This window comes from Oenanthe melanoleuca, chromosome Z, assembly GCF_029582105.1.
Source record: "Oenanthe melanoleuca isolate GR-GAL-2019-014 chromosome Z, OMel1.0, whole genome shotgun sequence".
NCBI lineage: Eukaryota > Metazoa > Chordata > Aves > Passeriformes > Muscicapidae > Oenanthe > Oenanthe melanoleuca.
In genome coordinates, this window is record NC_079362.1 from 11,738,165 (window position 1) to 11,765,847 (window position 27,683).

General features: G+C 38.0%; 1 protein-coding gene across 2 annotated transcripts in view; it reads left to right on the forward strand.

Moving 5' to 3' along the window:
- The window catches only part of TRPM3 (transient receptor potential cation channel subfamily M member 3), a 263,965-nt gene that overhangs the window by 164,678 nt on the left and 71,604 nt on the right, over nucleotides 1-27,683 (forward strand). For both annotated transcript variants that reach the window (XM_056513620.1, XM_056513622.1), the window contains exons 8-9: nucleotides 9,131-9,254; nucleotides 25,741-25,813. In XM_056513620.1, the coding sequence (XP_056369595.1) occupies nucleotides 9,131-9,254; nucleotides 25,741-25,813 (197 nt within the window). The remainder of the gene's footprint in view (nucleotides 1-9,130; nucleotides 9,255-25,740; nucleotides 25,814-27,683) is intronic.

Consider the following 27,683-nt stretch of genomic DNA (forward strand, 5'->3'; position numbering starts at 1 on the left):
TTCACTAAATACATAATCCTGTGCTTGATGGTGCAGCTCCTCCAAGACTAGAGACTTACAGGAAAAAAGCCTTGTCTCCTGGCATAAAGAATGAGCACTGAAGCCAGGGACCTGAAGTACTGCATCTGCCATTGAAAATTCTATCTGCATCAAAGCCTCTGAGAAAATTATCTGAAGTGTGTCGCCAGCATACCTCAGACTGTTTATGATGGAATGAATTAATCTGAGGACCCATCTTTGCATCCTCTTGCAGAAGCTGCTGCACAGGCTTGGCTGTACTCTTGGTCTGGTTCTTGGATAGGCCTTTCCCAGGTGCCAGTTAGCAAGGGCTTGGCCCTGCCTCAAAAGGGATCAGTTGCAAACAAGGCTACAGGCATCCTAGATCAAGAGCAGCAACATGTCCATTAGAAAATGCTGAAGCTTTCTTGGTCCACAGCCTTGTGGCTGCCCTAACCTGTTCCTTAACTGATAGCCACAAGCATCCTCAGAGAGTTCCCAGGTGTTTGACAGTGATCATGGACTTTATCCTCTCAGAAGTTCCCAAAGCAGAACTCAGTCTGATGTCTACAGTAGAAAATAACAAAGAGAAGATTTAACAATTTTAGAACAAAACATGAAAGTGGAAGCAAAAATCGCACAGATTCTTATAACTAGGAGCTGTTTCATTGTTTTTGGTAAAGTAGCTGCAATAATCTTACAGTTGGGATTCCCTGGGACTCATTTTATGTGTGTTAGGGTTTGTGGGGATATATGTATTCACGCACACACAGTAAGCAAATAAAATATAAATCTGTAAATACTGAGCTCTAGACCAAGCAACTCATTCAACCTCAAACTCCTACTGGGAAAAAGATAGTTTTCCACAAGTACTTAAATCCATTTTATATTCATTTTATATTTATATTCATGCTTAGTCCAGCGCTGCATCTGTGATACATATGAATATGCTGGGCTTCACTGAATCTTTGAGAAGTTGTTTCTTTGTTTTCAGTGACCTCACTGATAAAACTTCACATAACCTTACTCATATATGCTTTTCCATTTATTTGCCATGTACATCTGCCACATTGTCTGTGGTCTGATGTCATCATAAAAAAAATACAGGAAAAGAATTAATTAATTTGTTTCAATATATAAATGTGACTTATATGAAAGACTTTTTATGAGGACCTGCAGTGACAGGACAAGGGGCAATTATTTTAAACTGAAAGAGGGTGGCTTCAGACTGGACATAAGTAAGATATTCTTTACTGTGACTGTGTCAAGGCACTGGACGGGCTGCCCAGAGAAACTTTGGAATCCCCATCCCTGGAATTGTTCCTGACCATGTTGGATGGAGTTGTGAGCAGCTTGGTTCAGTGAAATGTGTCCCTGCCCATGACAGGGACGTTGGAATTGGATGATCTTTAAAGATCTCTTCCAAACCAGACCATTCTATGATTTTGTGATTTTATGGTGCAGTGGTTCTATTTCATCATCACAAACTCCTACCTGTAGAAAAGGCAAGTTATAGTATCAATATAGGCAGAACAAGTAATTTCTTACCTGGGACTCTCATATCTGGCTTTGTGAAAGGTATTATTCTGTCTTACTATAGGTCTTCTTATTGTTGAGATCTCTTTCTAGATTGTTTCCTGAAATATTAACTTACAAACTTACTCTTTTTTTCTGTTCACTTTGCACTACATAGAATGCATGAACTATGAAATTTGCTAAACTATCTGGTGGAAATTTCTGTGTGGTCATCCTAGTTCAGAAAACAGTCTGGCATGCTTTTCCTTTTGGATAGAATCTAAGTAGGTTATACAAAATTGTATTTATTTAACTCTAAATCAATGTAATACATCTAAATTGCATGCAAAGTCTAGTTCTGTAGGCCACTGTGCAATCAGACTAGTAAGTCAAAATCCTATTTTAGTTCTGGCTGCCTGTCAGAAGCAAGGTGTTCTCTGAGACTCAGGATATCTTCCAGCTGCTATGGACTGGGTATCTGATTTAAATAATTTAACAGTTACATCATTAATGGCAGAAACAAGCTCACTTCCATGTTGATATTACTGTGCTGGTTTTGTACAATCTTAAATTCTAACTCACAGCAGCCCAGCAAGGATAAATTTTCTCCCCGTAAAAATGTGTGCATATGTCTACTTTAGCCCTGCTGTGAGTTCTGTGAGCTTTTAAGTTAATTTGAAAGTTTTTTCCTATGGGGAGAATAACTATGTCTGGAGATGAAGGAGAACAAATACATCTCTCTGCTTGAGTTTTGATGAGTGTTGTGCCAGTCCATCCATTTTAAGAAACCCTTTAATGTGTTGAACTACTGTGTGTGAGGCCTTTTGAATTGAGTTTCAAAGAATTGTGTTGTGCCAGCCTTCCCTCCTTGTTGATTTTTCTTCTTGGAGTATTCCACATAGCAGAAAAATGAATGATTTCTTGTATTCATGAAGGTGCAGTACCCCTTTACTATGCCACTGCCTGTGCATCTTTGAAAGGACAGGAGACAAGATTCAATCTGCCTTTTTAAGGCCTAATTGTAGGCTTTCCTCTCGACAAGCAGACATTTCCCTCCCGTGGGACAGTCTTTGGGTGCACTCAGTGGAGGAGGCTGCCAGCACAGCCCAGAGCTGTGCTGGGCACAGGAGGCTCTGTGAGGCTCTCTGGGCGTGGCAGAAGGATGCCTTGAAGGCAAGATGTCTCTGGGGAAAAATTACTTTTGAGGTCTCATTGTCTCATCTCACTCATTGAAGTTTCAGAGGGAGGTCAGGCACATGTGCAATTGTCCACTGACCTGAGGTTTCAACATTACGAGTGTCAGATATGCAGAACTAATATGGGGAGAGGGATTTTTATTAAGGATTTATTAAGACTTTAATATCTGAGACTAAATTTTGCCTTGGTCTGGAAAAGTCTGGAAAAGAATTTTATGAATGCAATAGGTGGCTACATTTCAGTACAAGTAAATAAAATTCTCAGAAGTAATTTATTAGAGCTGAGTAAATTCCTCGTATCTTTTACATTTTAATGACAAACAAGCTATGTGCACAGTATAACTTAAATAAAAAGGCATCTTAAGTGCATATCCCTCCCATCATAAATTGGAAGAATTATTTGGCTGCTTTTCATTATTGGCCTTGATTTAAAGGTCAGGTTTTCCAGGCTCTGAAGCACTTGTTTTTTCTTTTACTTGAAAATATGATGAACAGCACTGAGGGATGAGAACATAAGATTAATCATAAATATGTAAATTTAGACCCTACTAAGCCCTAAGTGAGTATCTTTGTTGGTAGTAATTCTTCTCCACATACATCTGGTATATTTTGGATTTTATCATCAAGGATGGATGCTTTTCCATTTCATTGACTTGCATAAAAGCTGAAAGTAAAACAACTGTAAAGTGCAACTTTATAGGAATATTTTGAAGCTTTTAATTCTCAAAATATTTTTTTCACTATTAAATACTGAATTTAAAATAAGAGAAATGAAACACTAGGTCAAAATTAGGTCACTTCTTAGAAAAATATTTCCTTACAGAATGAGAAATTACTTGCAGTATTTGAATGCAGTCTCCAAGTTAAATTTACAGCTCATTAACTAGTCTATCAGTACTATTCCTGCAAGCAAGAGACCCATAAGAGTTCAATTTTACACCTCAAAAATGTACTTCTTGCCTAATGGTCGCAAGGAAACATCAAACATTCTCTCTGCTTTAAATGAGCATACTCGTATAAGAATCACTAAAGATTGCCTTTGTTCTGATCTTTCTCTGGATCCATAGTTTTTAGGCTTCAAATCTGAAGAAGATTATTTAAATCCCTTTTTGCTATTAGGCAAAATGTGGGAATTTTTCTCTTTGAGCAAAAGGGATCATGATGTGTGATATGGTTCTTCAGTATCCCTCACGGAGTCCACCACATCATAGGGAATCATGGATCCAAATAATGTCTGAATTAATTTGTAAATTGATTTTCACATTGCAATTTTTTCTATCATTATAATGTTTTCTCTTGTAACAAAGTACTTTGCAAATCAAATCCTGGATAGAAGAAGTTCAATTTGTTGACCTTGGGGTGGGTCAATGCGTTCATCTCTCATTTGGCGAGGAAACAACCACTCAGTAAACTGTAGTCAGAGAAAAATTATGTAGAACAACTGCTAGTGAAGGTCTGCAGTATAGCTGATTCCTCCTAAAAGCACACAGAAATCACCCCTGAATATTTGAATGTCATTTAGGAATAATTACATTTTTTCATTTCTGTTCTCACAACAATGATATGCAAAATGTGTGGATTTGAAAATGCGTGAGAAATTCAGCCAGTCCCATAAAGTTGCACAACTGTATCTTATAATTCCAGTGGAAGAAAAATGAGCAGAGCCTCTGGTCATGTTTGTTACACATGGTTCTCCAGTTATTACTACAAAATCACATGCCATGAGTTTTAAAGTGAGTGAAATGTCTCTGATCTCCTCAAATACTAGGCATATTTTTAAAAATATTCTTTGTGAGGAGGGAGTAGGCCAAAATTTTGTCATCTGTCTTCTGCGTCAATCAAAGCAATGAAGAAAGTTTTGCTTCACTATGCAATCATCCAATATATCTTGAGCAGAAACAAAGTATTGTCTTTTTTACTTTGTCAATCCAGGTTTTTGAAGTGGCATCTCCTGATTGATCCTAAACAGTGAATCATAGAATAGTTTTGATTGGAGTGCATCTTTAGAGGTCATCTGATCTGACTCCCCTGCCCTGGGCAAATTCATCTTTAAGTAGATCAAGTTGTTCAGAGCCCTCTCTGACCTGACCCTGGATGTTGCCAGGCATGGGGCACCTACCAGCTCTCTGGGACACCTCTTTCACTGTTTTATCACCTACATTGTAAACATCTTTTTATTTATATCTAATCTAAATCAACACCCTTTTAGTTTTGAAAACATTGTTCCTTGCTCTATGACAACAAGCCCTGCTACAAAGTCTGTCCCCATCTTTCTTACTGGCACCCTACAAGTGCTCAAAGACTTTAATAAAGTTTTCTCAGAGCCTTGTTTTCTCCAGGCTGAACATTCCCAACTCTCTCAGCCTTACACGAGAGGTGCTCCAGTCGTCTGATCAACAGCATGTCCCCCTCTGGACCTGCTCCAGCAGGTCCATGTCCATTTATGTGCTGGGAACGCCAGAGCTGGACACAGCCCTACGGTGGGGTCTCACCAGAGCAGAGCAGAGGGACACAATCCTTGACCTGCTGCCCAGGCTGCTTTGGATGCAGTCAGGACACAGCTGTTTTCTGGGCTGTGAGTGCAGGCTGTTGACTCTTGTCCAGCCTTTCACACACCAAGCCCCCAAATCCTTCTCCAGAGGGCTGTTTCTGATCTGCTCATTCTTCAGCCTGGGCTGCTTTGGGTTGGTTACCCCAGCCCAGGTACCCCTTGCACTTGGCTTTGGTGTGTTGTTGAGTATCTCAGCCTTTTCTTTGTGCATTATTGCCAGTTTGCAAGCCTTGCTTACTAGATTTGGTGAATGCTTTCTTAACCTTCCTTTTCTCACTGACGTACCTGTAGTAGCCCTTCCTGTTATTCCTGTGTGCCTTCCCAAGTTCAGCTTCTTTGTCTTGGCTTTCCTCACCCCATCCTGCATAACTGGTCCGTGTCCCTAAGCTCTGCCCAGGTTACCTGTACCTTTTACACTGATGGTGCATTTTCTGATTTTTTTTTAGTTTAACCAGCAGGTCTCCACTCATCCGTGGTGGCCTCTTGCCTTCCTTGCCCTATTTCTTTCACCTGGGGATGGCTCATTCTTGTGCTTTATGGAAAGTGCCCCTAGAGATGTGCCAGCTCTGTTCTGCTTTGTGAGGGCAGTTTCCCAGGGCAGTTCTGCTGCCCAGAGAGAAGTTACTCAGCAGGTCCTATTGACTGAAGCCTTGAGCCCATGCAAGGGTTTTTTTCTTAAAATTCAAGATCCTAACTTTTTTTTGAAAGCTATACAGCTCAGATCTGATAATCTGATGTATCAAAACTAACCACACAATGACTAGGGTGGAAGAGACCTTCAAGATCATCCTGTCCAACCCATGCCCTGACATCTCAACTAAACCATGAGTGCCAATCATCTTTTTTTAAGCACATCCAGGGATGGTGACTCCACCACCTCCCCGGGCAGACAATTCTAGTACTTAACCACTCTTTCAGTAAAAAATGTTTTTCCTAGTATCCAACCTAATTTTCCCTTGGCACAGCTTAAGGTTGGCATCTTCTGAAAACAAACAAACAACAAAACAAAACATACCCACACACTCTTAGGCATCAATTTTTGGTCTGAAAATCAATGTAAATGTATATAGCTCTAATTTAGTTGACAGATTTTTGACAAGAGGTACCTAAATTCCATCAGCAATCCAGAACCTCTGGGAAAGAAAAACAAAAGCTGAATACACCTGAACTGGTGGGATAATGGGCATATCTTATGTACTTAGGGAATGAAAGAACAGTTTCAAACTACATGGGGAGGGGAAAAAAGAACAGGTTACATGGTTGTTTTGTAATACATTTTGTTTGGTGAGGAGCAGTACTTTTTGTATGTCAAGTAAGTGAAATTCAGAGAATCATGCCATCAAAATGCCCCAAAAAGTATTTTATTGACATGTTATAAAATATTTTTAGAACTGAAGCCTACTAGAAAGAAGATAAAAATGCTGTCTTTTTCTGACACTATTCAGTCTATTCTGACTTCGATGGTAGTCGTAATTGTAGTGTTTCAGTCAGGTAAAGTGGGTCTTTTTTTCTCTGAATCTAAAACTAAGAATCTATAATTTTAAAAGGTATGTATTTAAAGTGTGTATTTAAGAAATGTAGTGGTGTTTGCAAAGGAGATAAGCCATCTCCCACCTGCAAGTCTCAGTTGTTTTGCTTACAGTGCTCTGTGAAATTACTTGTTTAACACAAATTGGATTTGGTGTCTGCATCATAGATTTAGCCTTTACTAGCGTGGAACAGTTTGTGCTTGTGCCAGCTGGGTTAGACAATTGGGAACTCTCGTTTGATACCTTCTAACATTTATAGATTCCTAAGGAATGAAAGTGATTCATTTTTGATGTGACTGATTTCAGTGCACACAAAGCTATGATTTGTTTACTGGAAAGATTGCTATTATAGTTTGTGTTTCTGTTTATAATCTCTTCAAGGTTTTGGTCTCATGAAGACATTGAATAGGCTTGATGTAGATTTGCAGACCAAGGAGATGGTAAAGAAAAACATTTAGTGAGGTTAGACAACAGTGTAAATCAAATTATGACTACAGGAAGTTTCTGAGCAGCAGTACTTCAACAGATATTTTACCCTGTACTGAGGAAAGCACTTCTTGATTTTTTGGGTTTTTTAAATTCCATGTCTTTCGCATGAAGTTTACTTTACATGCTGCTTAAATTAATGCTGTTACACAGTTTCTGAGAGCTTTAATTTAAGAAAGAAAAGTGATGGTTGCTCAGGACTCAGTTCTGCTTTAACTCAACACAACTTTCTCTTGCTCTCTATGTTTGTTAGCCTGAAAAAGAGACAATTTCAGAAATGACATTTCAGATTTGGATTCCACATATTTTTTAAGGAAAATTAGATTGTTATGAGAAAGTAGGATGCTTTACATTCCAGGAAATGTTGGAAATGTTTCCCAGAATTTTTAATTTGAGAATCTTCCAAGTCCATGTATTTTTTCATATAATTTTCATACTCTTCCATATATTTCATTTTCATATATAGTTTCCAAAGAAAATAAGATACTGACGTGAATCTCTTTAGCTTGCCAGGTGATGCTTTTAGGAAACTTGTTAATTGTGAATAGCCTCATTTTTCTTTGTTCATTTGAAGGATGGAAAAATTGCATAGTTCTGACCCACTTAAAAATACAGTGAAAGCACCATTTTGTTTAAATTTGAATGAAGCAAATTTCCAACACCTTTTGTTCAAGAGTCTGAAATCAGAATTTATATCATATATGACCTACTGATCTGCAACTTGAAGTGTATTAGTGCTTGTCCAGGTATCAGTCTTCCCAAGCTGGCTCTCATTAGCCCAGAGTCCTACATTTCTACCTGGACTCTTGACATCTTGTTTCTTGTCCCCACGTGCTTGCAACATCCGTCCTCCTCATCTCTCTTATAATTCCCACACAGCAAGGAACTCCAGGACTAAATTTTTTTTTTTATCTTCTGGCCTGAAATATGACACATGAAGATTCTCTGATTTTCATTCCACTGGATGACTTATCCCATAGAATATTCCAACTTGGCTAATTTGAAACACTGAGTTATAATTTTTAAATGAGAAAACTGATTTTGTGTAGAAGCATCAAAGGATACACATTCAAAATTAAACCCCACTATTTTGTAATTTTGACTTTGAGAACTTTCCCCAGAAAAGTCCTGAGGAATAGGCTTTTTGCTATGAAGAGGTAAGGTTCTAATACTTATCTTTAATGTACTACTACTGTTTATTTTTGCTGTTGGGCCACTTTCTGCTACTACTGACCATAGCACTGAGGAGGAATATAAAATGGGTTTTCTTGAGCTCCTAGAAGATCAACATGCCTAAAAATCAAAATGTTTCCTTTGAGTGGAGTGAAGAACAGAGAAATTTATTTGATTGCTTATGAGGTCCTGTGTACCATCAGTAGTGTGAGTTGACATACTCAAACTAAAATCAAAACTGCTGACAACATAAATGTTCCCAGTTTCATAAAATTAACTGTGAGCTGAATTTTTCTAACTCACTGATAGAAAGGAGTCTTCAGTTCACTTAAAAGTGTTGATCTCCCTCAAATTCAGACTGTCAGTGTGGTTCTTGTTTTTGTTAGGAAATCCCACAGAGCTGATAGTTTGAATGACCTTCTGTCACGCAATATGTGGGAACTGATATAAAAACTTTACGGATGAGGAAACTCAACACAATCAACATGTTTTTCTAGAACAGTGTTTTCCAATTTATCTCTTATGGTTTCAGCGATTCCTGATCTTGAAAGCTGCCCAAAACAACCTTCAGTGATCTGTTGACTATTATTTTTTTGACCTTTGTCCCTGAAAACAGCTGAAATGAAGTTACAGTGTTCCCTTATGTCTGTTTTTTTACTTAATCTTTTCTTTTTGAATTTCAGACTTATCAATGAGTCTTTGAGGGACCAGTTGCTAGTTACCATCCAGAAGACTTTCACATACACCCGAACCCAGGCACAGCACCTCTTCATTATCCTCATGGAGTGCATGAAGAAGAAGGAACTGGTATGTTAAGTTCAATGCATTATTTTAATCAAGTCTTTTATGAGCCTGTTGGAAGGTACCATAAATCTGATTTCTGTTATCCAGACTCCAAAGTGATATCATGCTTACTTTGCTTTGCTTTATTCAATATTTTTGCATTTAAAGTTATTAATGCAAGAGATCTGTTACCTTTTGTAAATTCCTCTACTTTTCCTTTGGCAGCATAGAATCTAGCTAGTAGGGTATGGATATTACTATTTTTCAGTCATCCTCAGGCATATCATGAGTAAAATTCTACCTCATACAACTACAGAAAGCAGAAGACGTAATGATGCGTCTGTCCCTGGGATTGTATTTTAAAGATGCTGTAGAGTTGCAGAAGTATCACGGGGTCTATTGTCTTACTATGGAGATATGTGACATGAAAGGAAAGCAACTTGTCTCTGAGGCTCGTGTTCTGCAGTGCCAGGGGTATCCCTTGAACTCATGCTTATATTCTCTTGAAGAGCACAAGATCTTTCAAGAGCTTCTTGGAGAACAGTGAGGCCGCTTTTGCAGAAATATCTTTGAAGAAAAAGCACATTGAAAAAGTTTGTGATTCATTTCTGGAGGCTTTTACTTGTCACAAACTGACTGGGCAGACATGCTTCAATTTTTTAATTTAATCTTTCTTCTAAGGTTTGGGTTTGGTTCACGTCACAGCTTCTGGGAACTCCAGGTTGATCATAGTGCCCTAAAATGAATTTGCTGTAACATTTCTGATGAGTAATTAGCAGAGGGAATTTTTTTTTGGTAACAGCATTAAATATTTTGTGGCCATTTCAGTAGCATGAGTAGGAGTAGTAGGAGGAGAAGTAGTGGTGGTGGTGGTGGTGGTGGTAGTAGTAGTAATAGTAGTAATAATAATAATAATTAATAATTAATAATTAGTTAATAATAATAACAACAATAATAATAATAAACACCTACTTATAAGTCACTGTTCTTCATATAAACATAAAAAACAGAGATTTAAGATAAGAGAAATTAATGAGGAATAGACAGAGGAAATGAGAGAGGAGCACAAAAACAGGAACAAGAAGGAATGATGGATAGAAAGCAGAGGCAGACATTCAAAGACTAGAAAAATGCAGTTCTTGGTTATTCCGGATGTCTAAATCCAGAGCAGGTTGTCAGGCTTTGAACAAACATTGCTACTGAAAAATAACTGTGAAGATTTTGTCTGCAGTATTCACATTAAGATTTTTATTCTAAGCAAGGTTGTGCATTTGTTACAAGTTTCTTTGCAGATATTCAGTCTGTCTCCACTGACATTCTCTACCTACTAACATGAAGAGCTGTTAGTCAGGAGATGGAGTGCCCAAGATTAAGTATTCTGAATTTGAATTTTTAACATTAGCCTAACCATATATAAAGATAATACATTAGAACAGTTGTTTCTGTCTGGTACCTGAGTTGTATTCAGCTAATTCTAACATTGGTATGCTATAAAGATTTTATGTTGGAGGTGTGATTGTTGGATGTTGGAGGTGGCTGATGGTATCCTGTAAAACTCACAACCTCCTTTATGTATGTAAAAGAAAGATGATGCTCATGGTGCTGAAGGCAGCATAACTAGAAGGAAATGGATGACCTTGGGTTGTGAGTTGGGTCACTCCCGGGAGTGAGTGGTGATTTCACTGTTCCTACAAAGCCAGATGCTTCATATTGCCACATCCGTCTCAGCTGTTGTCCTTCCTCAAGCCTGACTCTCTGATTTGAATTAAGGCAAAACACTGCTTCATGGACTGTTATTAGTCTGTTCAACCCCTCAAATAATAGAAGAAAGATGCAACAGATCATCTCAGAGAGCTCAGCAGCAGTTAAATTGACCATGGCTATTTTCTCTCTGTGCCTATCTGATTTTGCAGCTGCTGGATTGATAGAGAACAAAGTAGACAATGCAGGAGAGGCTTGTCTTATTTCTGTGTGCCACTAAATAATTGAGTGCAAACAGGATACAGGCAGGAAGATGCTCATAAAGTACATCAATACAGCTGAATCACAGATGAGGAGAACGAAAATAAAATGCAAGTAACAAATGCAAGGAACAAAAAGCTTTCTTGGAAATAATTTTTCCTTCTCTACCTGCTTAAAATGTGCAAAAAGTCTTGCATCAGTTATATAAATCTGATGCCAGTGTTGTAGCCAGGGAAAAAGCACAATCATAGCAAAAATTACCCCTTTCCTCAGATCATGAGATTTTTCAAGTTCTGAAATTTTGGATTTCACTCTTAAATCATAGTCTCTGAATTGTATGCCCAGGAAGCATCATTATTATTATGTAACTATATAAATGCCAAAAAATAATTCTTGTTATGTGCAGTGTTCAATTTACTTGATTAAATTTAAATTTTGCATTGAATAAAATCTGAAAAACACAAGATAAATTATAAAGTGAGGCCCTAAAAGAGGAGTGGTCTAGGTGTGTTAGATTTGCAAGACAGAGCAATTTTGACTTCTCAATTCAATTAATAATTATAATGAAATTACATACTTATCTGAGTTGACATTACAAGCATCAGAGTTTTGTTCAGAAATGTATTTGGACCAAGGTGCTTAATGAGGGCTATGGTATAAAAATCTATTTAAAATGAAGTAGAATACATGTGTCTGTGTACATATAGATGTAGATTACAAGAATAGGATAGTATTTGATAGATCATTTATGGAGATTCTTTATTGTCACATTTACACTGAATTCTTTTTAAAAGTTTATGCCAAGACCTTTTTTATGCTAAAGTAGGATCATGAGGGCTCACCAAAGCTAAGTAAGCAGACCAGGAGACTTCAATTTCAGGCCATCCCTGTAAAACACATTGTGTTGGATAATAGCTCAGAAGTCTGTTTTCAGTTTTCAAAGGGGTATTTACTTCTGTCTCAATAAACAAATTAGTCTCAGTATTTTCCCTTAAAGACAGTAAATCTGGTGTCTGAATTTTTTGACAAATACAGGATGCTCTCCACCTTTTGGAGCACTTCATTTTGCAGCTTGGACTGGCATGTTGCTGGAGTTCTTTTTTACAAATCATGATGTGAACTTCTCAGAAGCCAGAATGTGTTTTCCAGCGAGCTGCATGGGTCTGTCTGTGGAGCTTCATTGGGCAGCCACTGGGAAAGGCCACTTTGGCAAGCCAGAAAGGTCTGTGTCCTTGAAAACAGCCACACCTGTGGCAGTAACAGATGTTTCTCATAAAGCTAATTATTCCAAAATTGTGTTTTGAGAGTGAATGCACCTAATTTTTATCTGTTGAATAGAAAATGGAAATTGTTGTTGGATTGTCAGGATAGGTCCGATATAAGCACCTTAGTAATAAAAAATGGCACATTAACTCCAGCAGTAAAGTGTTTACCACCTGCTGGTTAAGTTTCTGTTCTTATTACTACCATGGCCATTTTCTGCTTAATTTGTTTCCTTGAATATATGAAGTTTCAGTGACTACATTAAGCAAACAGATAGTGTCATTGCCTGCTACTGCATTACAAGAAGGAATTGCAGAACAAAGAGAATGTGGTCAGTAGGCATGGGTTTGTGTGCATCCATTCATTTATGGAACACATTCCCACAAAGAGGCAAGAGATACAATTTGATTAGTTTCCTGCTAAAATAAAAAAAAACAAAATCCCATCTGTAGCTCATGGCAGCAAGTAATAGATATTTTCTTCTTTCCTCTGCTGCTCCCCATTGTTCCTGTACCACAGTGTGTGGTTGCTGTAGCAATCAGGATGGCTGCTCAGGGGCACTGTAAACCTTACTTCAGCTTTGTGCTGCTGATGCCTGCGGCAGTAGGTAGCTCCAGGTGACTTAATGTGTAACTTGCAGCTCTGGTGCTCTCGGGTTGAAACAAAGTGCTGCAGTAAGTGAGTGCGTTGGCCTGAGATCAAACATCATGCAGGTGCTTGCTTTTTATTGTGCTTTTATTTCAAACGGAGGTAGATCCCAGTTTTCCCAAAATACACAGAGAAATACATGAGAAGGCTGCCTTGCAAGACTAATATTCAAATCACAATATTGCCTCATTAATGTGGGGCTTTGGCTCTTCTTAATGGTTACTTACACAAAGTCCTGGGAAGGTGTTGAGTCGTTGTTATGTTCTGGTCCATTTGGAAAAGGTTGCTTGATTTACTCTGAGCAGTGCATGAGGAAAAAAACCAAAATTCTTGGGAGCTTCAATATTGAACTTTTAGTTGCAAACTTTAGGGTAGGATAAGATACTTGGCAAATTTTAAAATCTAGGAGTTTTGGTTAGAAATTCAACGGTATAAAAGCATAAAATTTAACACTTTAGAAAATGTAGAAGGGCAAAAAAAGAAAAAGAGAAGATTAGAAAGGTGGATCATCACCTGTAGATCCAGAGATGACATTTGATTGTTGCAATTTCTGTGTCTGCTAGTTGAAGTGATGATCACAGTGTTGATCTGTTGGGGCTGGGGGAAGCCAGTGAAACCCAAAGACCAGTGGGTTAATACTACACTGAGGCTCAGTAGGAATGCCCAGGTACCTCTCCTGGAGCAGGGAGCTTTACACAGATAATGTAATACTGTGGATGATGGGACACAACCTTACGTCTGCCTCTTGATTCAGTGTGGTTGAGTCAATTCTCAGAAAGGATGAATACCTTCAGGCTAAGTGGGAAGTGAGCCATTTGTGTCAGGATGTTGGCTTGACAAAAAGCACTATCCCACCTCACAGGATTTGCCCCCTTCCAGCTCTTCCCTTACCTTGTTCACCACCCAGCTGTAGTGTCCAGAGGTGAGTGTGCATCCCCTCTGCACCTAGCGCTTTCTTGGAGCATCAGCACCATATTTGCTTTTTGTTTTTGACTCACCACCGTTCCAGCGTCTCACAATGATTTAGCAGTTCTTTTCTGTACAGGCTACAAATAATGCTTATTGATCTTCCATGGCTTCAGATCTGTGTGACTGAAAAGGTTACTGTAGCAAACCCATCCATGTTTCTGGAAGGGTTTATGCAGGGAAGAGTTTGACTTAATCATATACTAGCTGCAAAAAACGTTGTGCTTTCCAGCTGGATGTGCAAGCTCAGTGAATTCTTGTGCTAATTAAATACTGGCTGCAACTGTTTATTAGCATACACTTTGATTTGAACTAAAGATTATCTAAGTCAGATGCACTTTTAAGGGTTTGCTAGTACATTGTCATATGATTTCCTTGGCCCTTCCCAGCTAGAAGTTAATTTAGGCCTGTTTTTTTCAAGAAATTTTTTTTCAAAAACAGTAAAATCATTTCAGTTAATGTTTTTTAGTGATAATATCATTTTTTCTCTTAGAGAGGAAGCTGAAGAGGGTTTGGTATCTTCTCAAAAAGTCAGCTGTAGTCCTTGCAGCATAGTTGCATAATTTGGGAGTAGGCATTTGGAATAGGAAAACATCATGGAACTGCTGGCCTGCTGGTCGCTAAAACAGCTCTTGTTTCTCTCACTCTGTGAGACTTCCAGCATAAAGTGGAAGACAATTTGTCCCCTGTGTCCAAACTGATGTGCCAATCCACTTCAGCATTGACTGTGAAACTAGCAATTTTGGAGAAGGTTAAACCTCCTATCCAGCTCACACAAATCAATAGGATTAATCTAGTACTTAGGTTCTACCTCTGTAAGGGTGAAGATAATGAGTAGTGTTTTTTTATTCTGCAAACCCCACTTGATTTCTTTTTTTGGTGAAGAACTAAGACCATATTTTGTGTTTTCAGCTGCCAAGAAGCCAGGTGAAGTTAGCTGAAGTCAGTCATTGACTCCATAGAGAACAAAAATTTAATCCTAGGAGTAGTTTCTTTCATTTCAGTAATTCAGAAAACAGCTTTCACAAGAAAAAAAGCTATATATTAAACAAAAAAAAATAAAAAAATAAAAAAAAATAAAAAAACAAAGACAGCTGTTGTATTACACCAAAGCCTGGAAAAGCTTTTTTGATCATACCATCTGCTTTTCAGCTACTGCCAGATGAGGTAGGGTGTCTGCTAATAGAAATTATAAAAAGTAGTTTCAGACCTACCACAGAAGCAGATGTGCACAATTTAGGTATGGGGTCCATGCTGAACTTCTGCTGTGCCATCTTCACATCTGAAACATGTCTGCAAAGGCCAATATTCTTTTTGTTGCTTGCACTCAGCAAACAAACATTTTTGGTTTATTCAGTGGATATCGTGTAGTCATCTGATAGATACTAATACAACTTAATACCAATTTTATTATTTCCTATCTTCCTATGTATTTTTTAGTTCAAATTGCAGCTGCAGAAATAAAATTTAGGATGTTTCTTCTCCCTCTAAATATATAAGCTTGTGAAAATATCCATTACCCCATTTCCACTATTAACAGATAATACAGGGAATGCACACTGAATTGTTATACAGCTCTGTAAATTTTCTGGATAAGGAAATTGAAGGAAAAGCAGTACTTAGTGGCACAACAAAATTCCGTATTAGATAATGAAAGCCAATTTTTGCATTTAGGGAATTAGAAGGGTTCAATGCAGTTTACATACTCCATGATAATGTTCAGAAACCTTTCTTACTGCCAGGCTCTGTTGTGTCTGAGAAGTCATAATTTCTCTTCTCTCTTTAGAAAATAAAGTTATCCTCTCTGTGGCTTCACATGGGGCACAGAGACCCACTAATTACTTCTGTAATATCTCAGTCAGAGACGAGGAGTTCACTGTGTGAGATGCAGGGTTTCTGTGGATGGAGCAGGAACTGCAAATTTACAGTCCTACAGGAATGTCTCACACTAAGTAAACTGCCTTTTCCAAGTATTGCCTATTTAGTCTCACCAGCAAACCAGCTAAGAAACAAGTCTTCATTTGTTTGTGGCTATTTTTGTTGCTTGGTCTCTGCGTATTGTCATGGCGCTGTCAACCTCAATACAGAGCAGCCATAAGTCTCCATCATCAATAGCAAAGCAATCTGGGCATCCATGTCCCATCAGACTATTTGGAAACTGTTGCAAAGAAAGACTAGAAATTGAAGTTTAACATGAAGCAACAGTCCCCAGCATCAATACTGTTGCCACGCAATGAACTCACATTAACTTCCTCTTCACAGTAACTCCTTCGCAATAACAGTAACAACTCACAATATTTCCTCTAATGTCAGTATTTTCCATTCAGATTAGAAGACTTACTTATATGTGCATGTAAGTCTTGCAGACAATATTTTTTTGCATGACACAATTTTTCAGGATATACAGCAATGGGAATGACCAAACTGAACTCATCTTTTCTTTACATTAACATAATATCCATCTCAGTGATGAACTTTCTCCATAACTTATGACTTCTATGTTTCAGAATATCTATTATGTCAGCGCCTTGCCAATATTGCCAAGAACTCTCTCTGTAGTGGAAGAGTTGCAGGACTACATTACACTACCTCCACATTTCTTGTCTGAATCAGGATTATGGAAGACCTTGGACTAGACCAATATGTGAATGTAAATTAGTATCTCAGCAGTTAAAGCCATTACTCTTTTTTTATGGCTGATTTTAACAATTTTCTGCTAAGTCTACATGAAATCACATCTCTGCTTCACAGTCTGTAATGTTTTAAAGGACAATGTGACTTGTGTTAACCTTTGCTTTGTGACCTACAATTTATATTTACTCATTTATCTACAAATTTAACTACAGTGACTGTTAATTCAGGCAGTGAAATGTCATAACATACCAGTATGAAACCTGTTGTGTAGGGGAACACAAATGGGTTCACTACCAGAACATTTTTGATTTTTTATTCCACTGGAAAATATGCATGCTCTGTTCCAAAATCTTGATAGTACTGTAAGACTTGCACTGTATGTGCACATCATAAAACTTTTTTTTTTTTTTTTTTCTTAAATGGGACAGAGCTGTGAGATTTCCATAACCTGTTCTCTAACATCAAGTCATTAAGGCTGTCTCAGATGTCCAGTCTGGAAAAAAATGTACCAGGTACAGGGAAAGCCATTTACAGTAAGGCTTACACCAACTGATGACTCAATTGCAGAATTGCTGCCTTTCTTGTAAGCACTGATTGTTTTGCTTGTTCCCTGCTATTTACTAGACATTGAGTTTATGAAAAATCAAGTTAAAACTGCAGTGAAATGTTGCAGTGCTGGCACAATGAAGAAGGAGCTTTAAAATTTTTGAAATTTTGCGACCAACATTCAGAGTTCTCTCCTCTTATCTGCACCCTCATATTTCCTCATTTGGAGTCCTCTTCTGTGCTCCTCAAAATAGCAAACTACTTAATTTAGATTTTTCGTAAACACGATTCCCTCTAATCTTTCTGTTCCTGAATTTCCTCTTACTTGTCCATCCCACTTCTTCTACAGTATCACCCACTCATTTGATCTTTGTTATGCCTCCACTTCAAACAGTTTTTCTCCTGTATTACATAGTATTATTTGTTCCAAGAAAATTGAGATGCTTTTCCCTCTTGTCTCAATTATTTTCACACTTTGCATACCTGACCTGCATTAATTTTTTGTTTTATCAAACTCTCATTTTTATTTTCAGGGTAATTTTCCTCTGAAATATCTAAGTAAGTCTAGCTTAATTATAAATATCAACATGTACTTTGGAAGCAATTGCTTATTTTGTTCAACCAAACTGTGTTCTAAAACAGGAGACTTTCAGGTTGCACTCACAATTGCATTTGCTCTTTTTTTTTAGAGAAGGGAGAGGTTTTATTCTTACTTATGTAACTGAGATGCATAAGAAAAGTTTATATGTCAGTGTTGAAATTTCTATTTCAGAGGTGAAATTTAAAGACACTAAAACATTTTCTGGATGTAGCTAAAAATATCACTTCAAATATGTTTTAAATCACCATATAGTTTCTCCTGAAACTAGTGAAATGATGATGAGGAACAATTACATCTCTAAAAGCATTAATAATTTGCAGCATTCTTGGAATGTTAAGTTTGTAAAATAAGCACACTTGGTGCTTTCTTGCACACTTGGTGCTTTCTTTTCTCTCATCAGTGCTCTCCTGTTTTTTCCCTTCATCTTCAGCTATCCATTGTCTAGTCAGCAGGTACAGTCAATTTGAGATTTAAAGAATTATTTTTCTCCTTCATCTCTTGTCTCTTTCATGACACAGGGAAAAATATCTTTCTGTGCAATTGTGCACGTCAGTCTCCCTCTGGTTTTGGTGGTGTTTCCCTCTCCAAACAAATACTTGCTAAAAATCTGAGCATATTTCAGCTCTCTCTTCATACTCTGAAGTGGTTGAGGTTAACCAACCATACTATAAAAAAAAAAATAAGATGTTATAGAATAAATGCCAAGTACAGCCTTGTGCTGCCTAGCTATTCAAATTTAATCCTGACACCTTACAATTACCTCAAACAGAATAAGATCTTCCATCTCTGTGGAGTTTCAGAATAAATCCTGGGGGAGGGGGGAATGTGCTGTGTTCAGAGGGAAAGACTCACTTTTTGGCTAATAAAGGCATGAAAAGAGGAACTGAATATGCTGATAGTTGGCAAGATTATTTATGATCTGTCATTTATTTTATCAGCACTGCTTTATTCTATTTCAGAACAGTTTTAGATTCATTACCATCCTATGGCTTGTTATTATCCTATTATTATCTGTTGCTCTTGCTTGTCATTCTAGGGGTAAAATCAGCTTTGCCCATATGGACTACAAACTTTTACATACTGTCCAGTGCACAGCAGCTCATTTGATGAAAGTTAATAATTTATATATCCAGCTAGATCTGAATATGGCAAGCTGTGATACAGTTATGATGGCTTGGGGAGCATTCTATAATGAAAAAACAAACTTTTGTGTCTTATGACTTGCTAATCTGGGCACTAGCACTGCTTGTGTCTGCCTTCTGCACAAGTCCTGTCCTCTTCACACATTATAGGTCTACTTCACCCAGATGAGTAAGGGACAGAAGTGTGAACATTTATTGGAACAAGTTTGAGGAATTCAGAAATTCTTGATTTTACATTACAACCTACTACAGCAGTTCCTTATTCTCTAAAATGTCCCAGTGCTCCTGCCATTTCAGGGATTGTGTCACCTATGACCACCTTTTCCTCCTGTTTCACAACATCTGCCCTCCTCAGTGTTTTTTTGAGATATTCCTCCCTTCTTTGATTGGTAGCTGCCACTATGGACTACATACGGACAGCTATATTTTATATGTCTAAGGTAGCCCTGCATGTACATTAATAGCTAAATTATGGACTTGGGAAATCTCACATGGCAGTGTACTATCTCTGTCTCTCTTCAGTGTGTCTCTGTCTCTTCTCTCTATTCAGTGTGTGTTATCTGACTTTGTCTTTAGGAGCTCAGTGCAATATCAGCATGAAGGTAGAAAAATAAAAGAATGAATGAAACACATAAGGTTAAACTGACCTTGCTGAGCCAGAAACTATGTACAAGAAGAGGAAAGAAAAAGTAATCTGTCGAACAAGGATGGAACAGATTATACACAGAGCACAAAGCAGTTTTAAGATAGGTGTTTTTGGCAGCACCTATGGTCAGATAATACTTTCCTTCTGCTTCCCCCAACACCTCTTCAGCCTCTTCCCACCTTGCTTTCTGTCCTACTGCTCTTCTTTACTCCATCTTCTTGGTTTTTATTTGCTTACTAGCTGCCCTGCCTGAAAATTAGGTTTCTGCCTTGTTGGACTGTAATTATTGCTGGCAACTATCACAGTGTGCTGTAATCCTGCTTGCAAAGAAGGCTCAGTTTTGGTTCAGTGATTTCCTACCACGTTTTCCTAGGCAGAAGGAGGATACAGCTAGTTTATTTTCCTGGAAGTTACTCCTGTTCACATTAAGATACTTCAGTAAAATCTGCAATGAGGTAGAGGGCAGACCTTCCCAGCTTTTTATTGCTGGGTTTGTTCATTTGTAGTTGCTGGTTTGTGATTTGTTGGTTTGTTTTTTGTGGGGTGAGGCTTAGTGGGGGCAGGGGAGCATGTGTCCCTTCTTTTAAGGGCAAATGTCATGCATTTTACTCAGGCAGGTTTTGTGGAGGGAAATGAGAGGTAGTTTGCTCCAGCAAAAGTTTGGCTGTCGGGTTCCAAGCACCTCCACCTGGAAGGACTCCAGCTGCCCCCAGCTTTGAAAGTATCTGCTACTGTACTTTGCAAAGATGCCACTATGGGCACACCAAAGAAATTAAGACATTTAGCAATACTCCAGTTACGTATCAACTGCTTTGCAGGTTGTTGGGCAACCTCTGTTGATGAAACTTGCCTGTTTCAGATATGTCTTTCTGAAGATCTATCTCTTCAATGCAATGCAATAAAATTTTGTGTTTGTACAGAATGGTAACCCCAACTTCTACTATATTTGAAAATAAGAAAAGAAAAATACTTTTTTAAAAAACACTTTCTGTTGGAAATCACAGTTGCTCACTGAGATGACTAATAAAATTACAGGAAAAAGTAGTTTCAAGCATATAAATAGTGTGAACATTGAGGAAAGAAAGGAGGAAATCAGAAAAAGACTGTCCCCAATATACCTGAAGGAGTGGCAGAGGAGCAGAAAAAGAATGTTATTTTTAAATAAGTGAGTTTACACAATTGAAAATACCATTTACACAATGATGTGGGCCCAAATCCCTATAGAAAAAAAAGAGTATTTAGTTTTGGGGTTTCTTTTCTTCTTTGGATGTAAATTGGTTTTTGGCTCAAAAGAAATAGCTGAATAGTGTAAATGATATTTTACTCTCTAACACAGTTTCATTTTGCTCCTATGAAAAGTAGGAAATGTTTTCTTAGCTACAATGTGAAATAGAACAGCACAGAGAAAATTTCTTTTTAAACTAATCTTCCCTTTTTCACAGCATACAGAAGAATGTCTAGTGGTAGTTTGACTGAAACTGCATGTCTTAACCCCTTATTTCTTTTTGGTATGTAAGCAAGTCCTTAGCATGTATTACTTTTTCATACAGACTTCTTGGGATTTATTACTTTCTAACTAAATGTCCTGGATTTCATGTGCACACCTTACTGGGTGTAAAAGAAGAAAGGCTTTTTCTTTTTCTTGGCAATGGGTTATTAAATGGGTTTCCAAGTCTTTAATTTATTGTTAGTTTTGCATCTACCAAGATGGAAGACATCCATCCAGAAGGAGGTAGCTGGGAATAGAGCTTACTGACCCAGATATTTTCCTTTAGCACAGCATGTTTTTTACTAGCATCTATATCCCATTCCAACAGGGTTCCATTCAATGTCCTCTTATAACAGCACCAGTGTTTCTTATCAGTTCTCTGCAGAGATTCACCCACCAATTTGTAAGTAGCACTGGCAGGTTGTGAGATACATTAATGACTCTTGGAGTTAGGTGACCACATTGCTGACATAAAATTCTTACCTGTCAGCTCAGGGAGAAGAAAACACCAGAACAAGAGGTATCTAGAAAAACAGACAGGCTTTTTAAGACCTAAAAATATTGGACATTTCTAAGTGTAAATTCTGCATAAATACTTCAGGTTATGTCTGCATTTCCTCTTGCCTCTGACTACAGAAATTAAAGGTTGCTATATGTATTTTAAACCTTGTTTGCTTGCAGAAAAATGTCTTTTATCAACCCATCAATATGTGGTGCCAGTTAAAAAATCTCTCAATGTCAAGGAATAACAGTGAGAGGCATCTGTGCTGAAGGAGAGGTGGAGGCCACCCAGCCAGCTGCTATGGATGGATAGCTCAAACAGCCCTGTGTTTGCAGATATCTGTAAAGTGGTTGATACATACTCAGATTTTCTGCTGTGTTCTGCTTTTCAGCCTGGGCTCCAGCCAGACTGTTTATTTGGGGTTGGTTCTGTGCTATCACTGATACCTCATATGATAGAGTTAACCTCTGCTACTCCTGCTTGCTGAGTATCTGCCTGGACAGAAGTTCAATGACCTCAAACAGGAGGAGTGCCTCTGCCACAGAAAGCAAGCAGCTATGGACAGTGACAGTAAATCTGAACCACAAGAAGGGACTGGATATACTTGTTTACTGCCTCTGTACATTCAGAAAAGACAGAAATCCAGAGTGCCAGCTGTCTCTCTGAGGTCCTAAATTCAGAACCTTTTAAAATTAACTTAGCATTTGGTTGAGAGCCAGATGAACATGAGCAAGCAGCTTGCTCATGTGGCTGATAAGGCCAATGGCATTCTGGCTTATATCAGCAACAGTGTGGCCAGCAGGACCAGGGCAGTGACTGTCCCCCTGTGCTCAGCCTGGGGTGAGGGTCACTCCCTGAGACCTCTCTTTGAGTCCTGTGCTCAGTTTTGGGCCAGAAGCTGTGTCAGGGGAGGTTCAGGTTGGTTATTAGGAGAAGGTTCTTCATTGAGAGGGTGTTTGGGCACTGAACAGACTCCTCAGGGGAGTGGTCACAGCACCAAGCCTGACAGAGGTCAGGAAGCATTTGGACAATGTTCTCAGGCACAAGGTGTGACTCTTGAGGTGTCCTGTGCTGGGCCAGGAGTTGGACTCAATGATCCTTGTGGGTCCCTTCCAGCTCAGAATATTCTGTGATTCTGTGATAATGTGAAGAGCTGAGGTGTGTCCAGACAAGGGCAGCAGAGCTGGGGAAGGGTTTGGAGCACAAATCTGATGAGGATCACCTGTGGCAGCTGAAGATGCTTAGCCTGGAGCAGAGGAGCCTCTGGGGAGATCTTATCACTCTCTAGAACTGCTAGAAAGGTTGTGGTGAGACAGAGATGGGTTTCTTCTCCCAAGGAAGAGGTGACAGGGCAGGAGAAAACAGCCTGAGGTTGTGCCAGATGCAGAGTTGGATTGAATATAAGGAAACAAATCTTCACTGGAAAGCATGTCAAGCACTGGACCAGGCTGTCCAGAGAAGTGGTGGAGGTATTTAAAAGATGAGTCGATGTGTCACATGGTTTAGTAGTGGACTTGGCAGTGAGGTGTTAATAGTAAAATTGGACGATCTTAGAGGTCTTTTCCAAACTAAAAAATCCTATGATTGTGTGATGGTATGAAGCATCATATTTTTCCTTGATTCTGTCTGAAATTCTAGTTCAATCTCAGACATGACCCCAAAATTATAATTCTAGAGTGAGTCTTTCAATTTCCATCTTTTTTTTTCCCAATTATTTGTCTTCTTTATTTTACTACTTCAATTCTGCTCCGCCTCTTAAAAGTAATAATAAAGCAATAGTTCACATGGAAGAACAGGCTTTTTATTCTAATGTAACTAATTTACATAGTTCCATTTTAATTTTAGTCCAGCAACACTTCATTCTTCTGATGGGTTTATTTTTCTGATGAATGCAGAGAGGAGGGTTGAAAAAGAAAATGGAAGTTTAAGGTTATATGCGGTCCAGTGTCTGAAAAGTACTTTCTTTAATTTTCCTGTGGTGATAAGCTGTTCAGTGCTTGCAATTTATATTATTACTTTTTATTAAGCTGGGAGTTCACCGATCTTGTGTTTAGTTTGTGATGTTGTTTGTTCCTCCTTCAAACCCTGTTGTCCAGTCCTCAGTGTCAGACACTCTCTCTTGAGGCCTTAAAGACAGAGAGGGACATTTTGCCATTTTGTGCTACCTGCAAGTTTGTCATCTGTGGCATGGGAAGCACATCATGACTATGTACAACAGAGGGTCTGATCTCATCAGCTCACCTACTGGTTGTGTTTTGAGTTGAGACATACATAGAAATGTGTGTATCTATTCACAGCACCTGTGTACAGACTGCCTGCATTGCAGGGAAAGCTTCATTGCAAGTCATCAAGGAAATAGAAAAAAAAAATTGGAAAATTATCATGAAACATTCCTTTACAAGAAAGTGATCAAAGCCTGGAACAGACTCCTAGACATGTGGTTGATGCTCCATGCTTGTCAGGCATTTGGACAATGCCCTTAATACTGTGCTTTAACTTTTGGCTAGCTCTGGCCAGGCAGTTGGACTAGATGATTGTGGAGGGTCTCTTCCAACTGAAATATTCTATTCTGTTACTATTGTATTCCTATTCTAATGTTATCTTATTATATTCCATTTCAAAATATGGTGTGGAGATTGACATCAAGTTGTTTGCCAGAAACATCTGTATATTCTAGAGAGAGAGAGAAAATACTTCATTAAAATATAATTTATGCCTTGTATCGAGAACACTTTGAAGGATCAAAATAAGTCTAACTTGAAAGTAGTGTACTTTAGCTGGGGAGGTTGCCTAATATAAGTAATGTCATATTATTTGTTTTAGACATCACATAAGTCAGTTGACTAATTGAGCTAAGCCAGTTTCCTATTACTTTATCCAGTTTGCTTGTTAGCCTCTAAGATGCTTTATTACTGTCACTGAAGCCAAAGTATCTGAAACTCCTAGAGCTCTAGGATCAAATGAAAGTAGAATAGGTCCTAAAGGAGGGCTCTGCTGGATTTTCTGGGATACACTCTACAACACTTCTCAGCTCTCAGACTGAAGCTTATCACTGAAGCTCTTCCTTGACCTTCAGACCTTGTATGTCTTCTTCTGTAATGGTAGACAGCTCTTGGTGCCCTGGTGTTTGCTCTACATCAGATGCTGCTGCAGTTCAGTGCTGTATGAGTGGAAATCTAGGAACATGGAAAGAACAGGTGTTGTTCAATGTGAATGCAAAGAATGCTTATGTAATTCCTAATTAAAGGTGTCACTTATTCCAAAAAAATGGAATTTATGCAGTCCATACTGACAAAATAAAAAAAAAGGTAACAAGTGTTCAGATCAATGATGACATAGTTTTCATGAGTAAAGGAAAGGCACAAGTAAAAAAGCTGCAGTATCTGTTGCTTCCAAAGAAGCAGAGGTTCAAAAAAAGCTATTGCTATGGCAACAAAAGGAGCAAGGGCATTTACACTTCGATATGTTTCAGTGCAGTCTTAACCAAGAGTGAATCTGGATAGAAAGAGAAGCTGCACATATATTCATTCTCATTATTTATGAATTGTTTATCTCGCCTCGGTGCCTCAGAGCATAGAACTTAGAGTAATAGGTCATTGACCATACATGACTGAAGACATTCCTGGAGCTGTTAGAAGCATAATTCTTAGATTATTTATCAAACTCTCTCCTATATAGAATTGCAAGGTTGAATATGTTTCTAATATCACTTGAAAATATTTATTCTATGCCGTATGCTATCGGTTAAGTCCACACTCATAATACACATAACACTCATAACACACCTAAATCTGCCTCGTAATCTGTTGGGAGCACTAAGTCTAATGTCATTCTAATACAGGAACATTTCTTCATCTCTAATTTCACCCTGGAAGTGTCACTGGACACCTTTTTTCCATATGAAGATTAATACAATTTCTATCTTACCAAATTTTTTTATCACAAAATATACTGTATATTAATCCTATTTATTAAGCTTCTCATAAAGCAAATAAAGTAAGATTATCTCATAGACATCAGGACATTTTAAGATTCAAGTCATGCTGCCCTGATTTATGTTTTTTTTTAATTACCCTGGTTTCAATAATGGTATTTTCTATTAACATTGCAGATCACAGTTTTTCGAATGGGATCAGAAGGACACCAGGATATTGATTTAGCTATCCTGACAGCACTACTAAAAGGTAACAGAGTTAAACTTCACAATGAGTCTATATCAATCCAGTTTGTGTCTCTGATGTGCTGAAACCTGCATTTATTGACATATCTATCAAGATGATAAATCTGTACTGTGGAACTGAAGTATGCTTCATGCTCTAACTGCTTTACACAAATCCAGATCTTTCTTTAAACAGCAACTGTTTTTTCCTTTCTGAATTTTTGTTCTCCACAGTCACTGATGTGTCACTAGAAATATCAGTGGTGACGCCCAGTTACTTGAGAAGTTTAGTATTTACAAGAAGACAGCCAAAGAACTCCTCAATCTTAGATTACCTTGGTAATCTAAGAAACATCCATTTAGATAAAGCTTATTGTCAAAGTAGGATGTTATATGTAGTCATTCCTAGGAAAGTCTGGAAGTAGTGTGAGGTTTCTTTCAGCCTCCACTTGTGGAGTTAAGAATGTAGCTATTGGGATGGTTGCACTTTTAATCTTAAACTTGTCTGGTTGTTACATCTTTCTAAGCCATTATATGTTACACTTCTGCTCCTAAGAGGTTGGCTTGAAAAAAACTTGCTGTTGCTACAGTCCGTGGTCAACCCTGATCTATATTATTACATGAGTTCAAAACAAGGATCAAGAATTTCATCCATCATGAAATTTCTCCTTTCTTGTCCACTGAAAATAATATAACTGCAGGTTTCATTTTTATCTAAATGTAACTGAGTTCTGTCGCTATCCTCAGTGTGAAGGGATTCTCGTCACATTTGTTGTTAGGACAATCCCTGAAAATACTGCTCTTGTTTTCTGTTAATAAGGCAAAGAATGTCTTAGAGCTGTGATTCCACTGTTTTCAAGGTATGTATTCCAACACAGATCCCTGGAGTCTTCCGGAAATGGACTCTTGTAAGCTGAAGAAAATAAATCACAGGCCTGTGAGGGATTGTTTTCTATTTGAATTGTTCTTTTGCAGTATTTACATGAGTAACTGTTTTAGTGGTTGCAGTCTCAGTACATGAGCAGTCCTCCCTGATCTGGAATATCCATTTTACAGGTATCTAATTGGTGCTGTTGCCCTTCAGTAAAATAAAATTTCCTTTCCTCTTCGTGTTAAGGGTGCAAATCATCATGAGAAACTTTTGTTAGCTCAGGAGGTACCTGGATCTGTCTTTTGACATCTCCTTTTGTGCTTTGTCTGAGAATTTTGATTTGAAAATCTGCTGATGGCAGCAACACTTGTTTTTTGCTCAAGAAAGAGCCAGAGACACTAAGACTTATACCTAGTCTTCCCTGCTCCTCAGGACCTTCTGATGATGGAGGCATTCAGTGATCAGATTGATCAGGCACCTCAGGTTCATATAAGCCTCCTGCTCACAAGGTGTTTAATCAATATGTGCAAAGATGAGATCTGTTGTCTCAGCCAAGTCAGTTGTCCTTATTTACACCACGTCTTTGTACAAGTGTTCTGGCCCTTGGAAGAAATACTGACTTGCTGTAAATATACTTCACTAGCCTGATGGATGCTTCAGTTTTTCATCAACATCTAAGGTAGCAATGATGAACCACTTATCTATTGATTTTTAATAATTTATTTGTAATAGGTAAGAGAAATCAAAATTATTCTTTCATGTGATAGGAATTTTCATGGCATTGGAATTTTCAAGGCCTTGGAGTTATTGTGGCATTTGAAACTTATTCCCCACAGTTGCTTGTCTCTAAAATTAAATAAAAATTATAATTGTAATAAGTAAAATAAGTAAGGAGATATGAAATTCATAAATTTAAATGTAAGAATTAATCTCTTCCTACTCTTCAGTACTGTGCAAGAAAAGGGACAGAGCAATGTATGAAACTGGTGAGTGATTATCAGTAATTTTTTCTCAATCTTCCTGA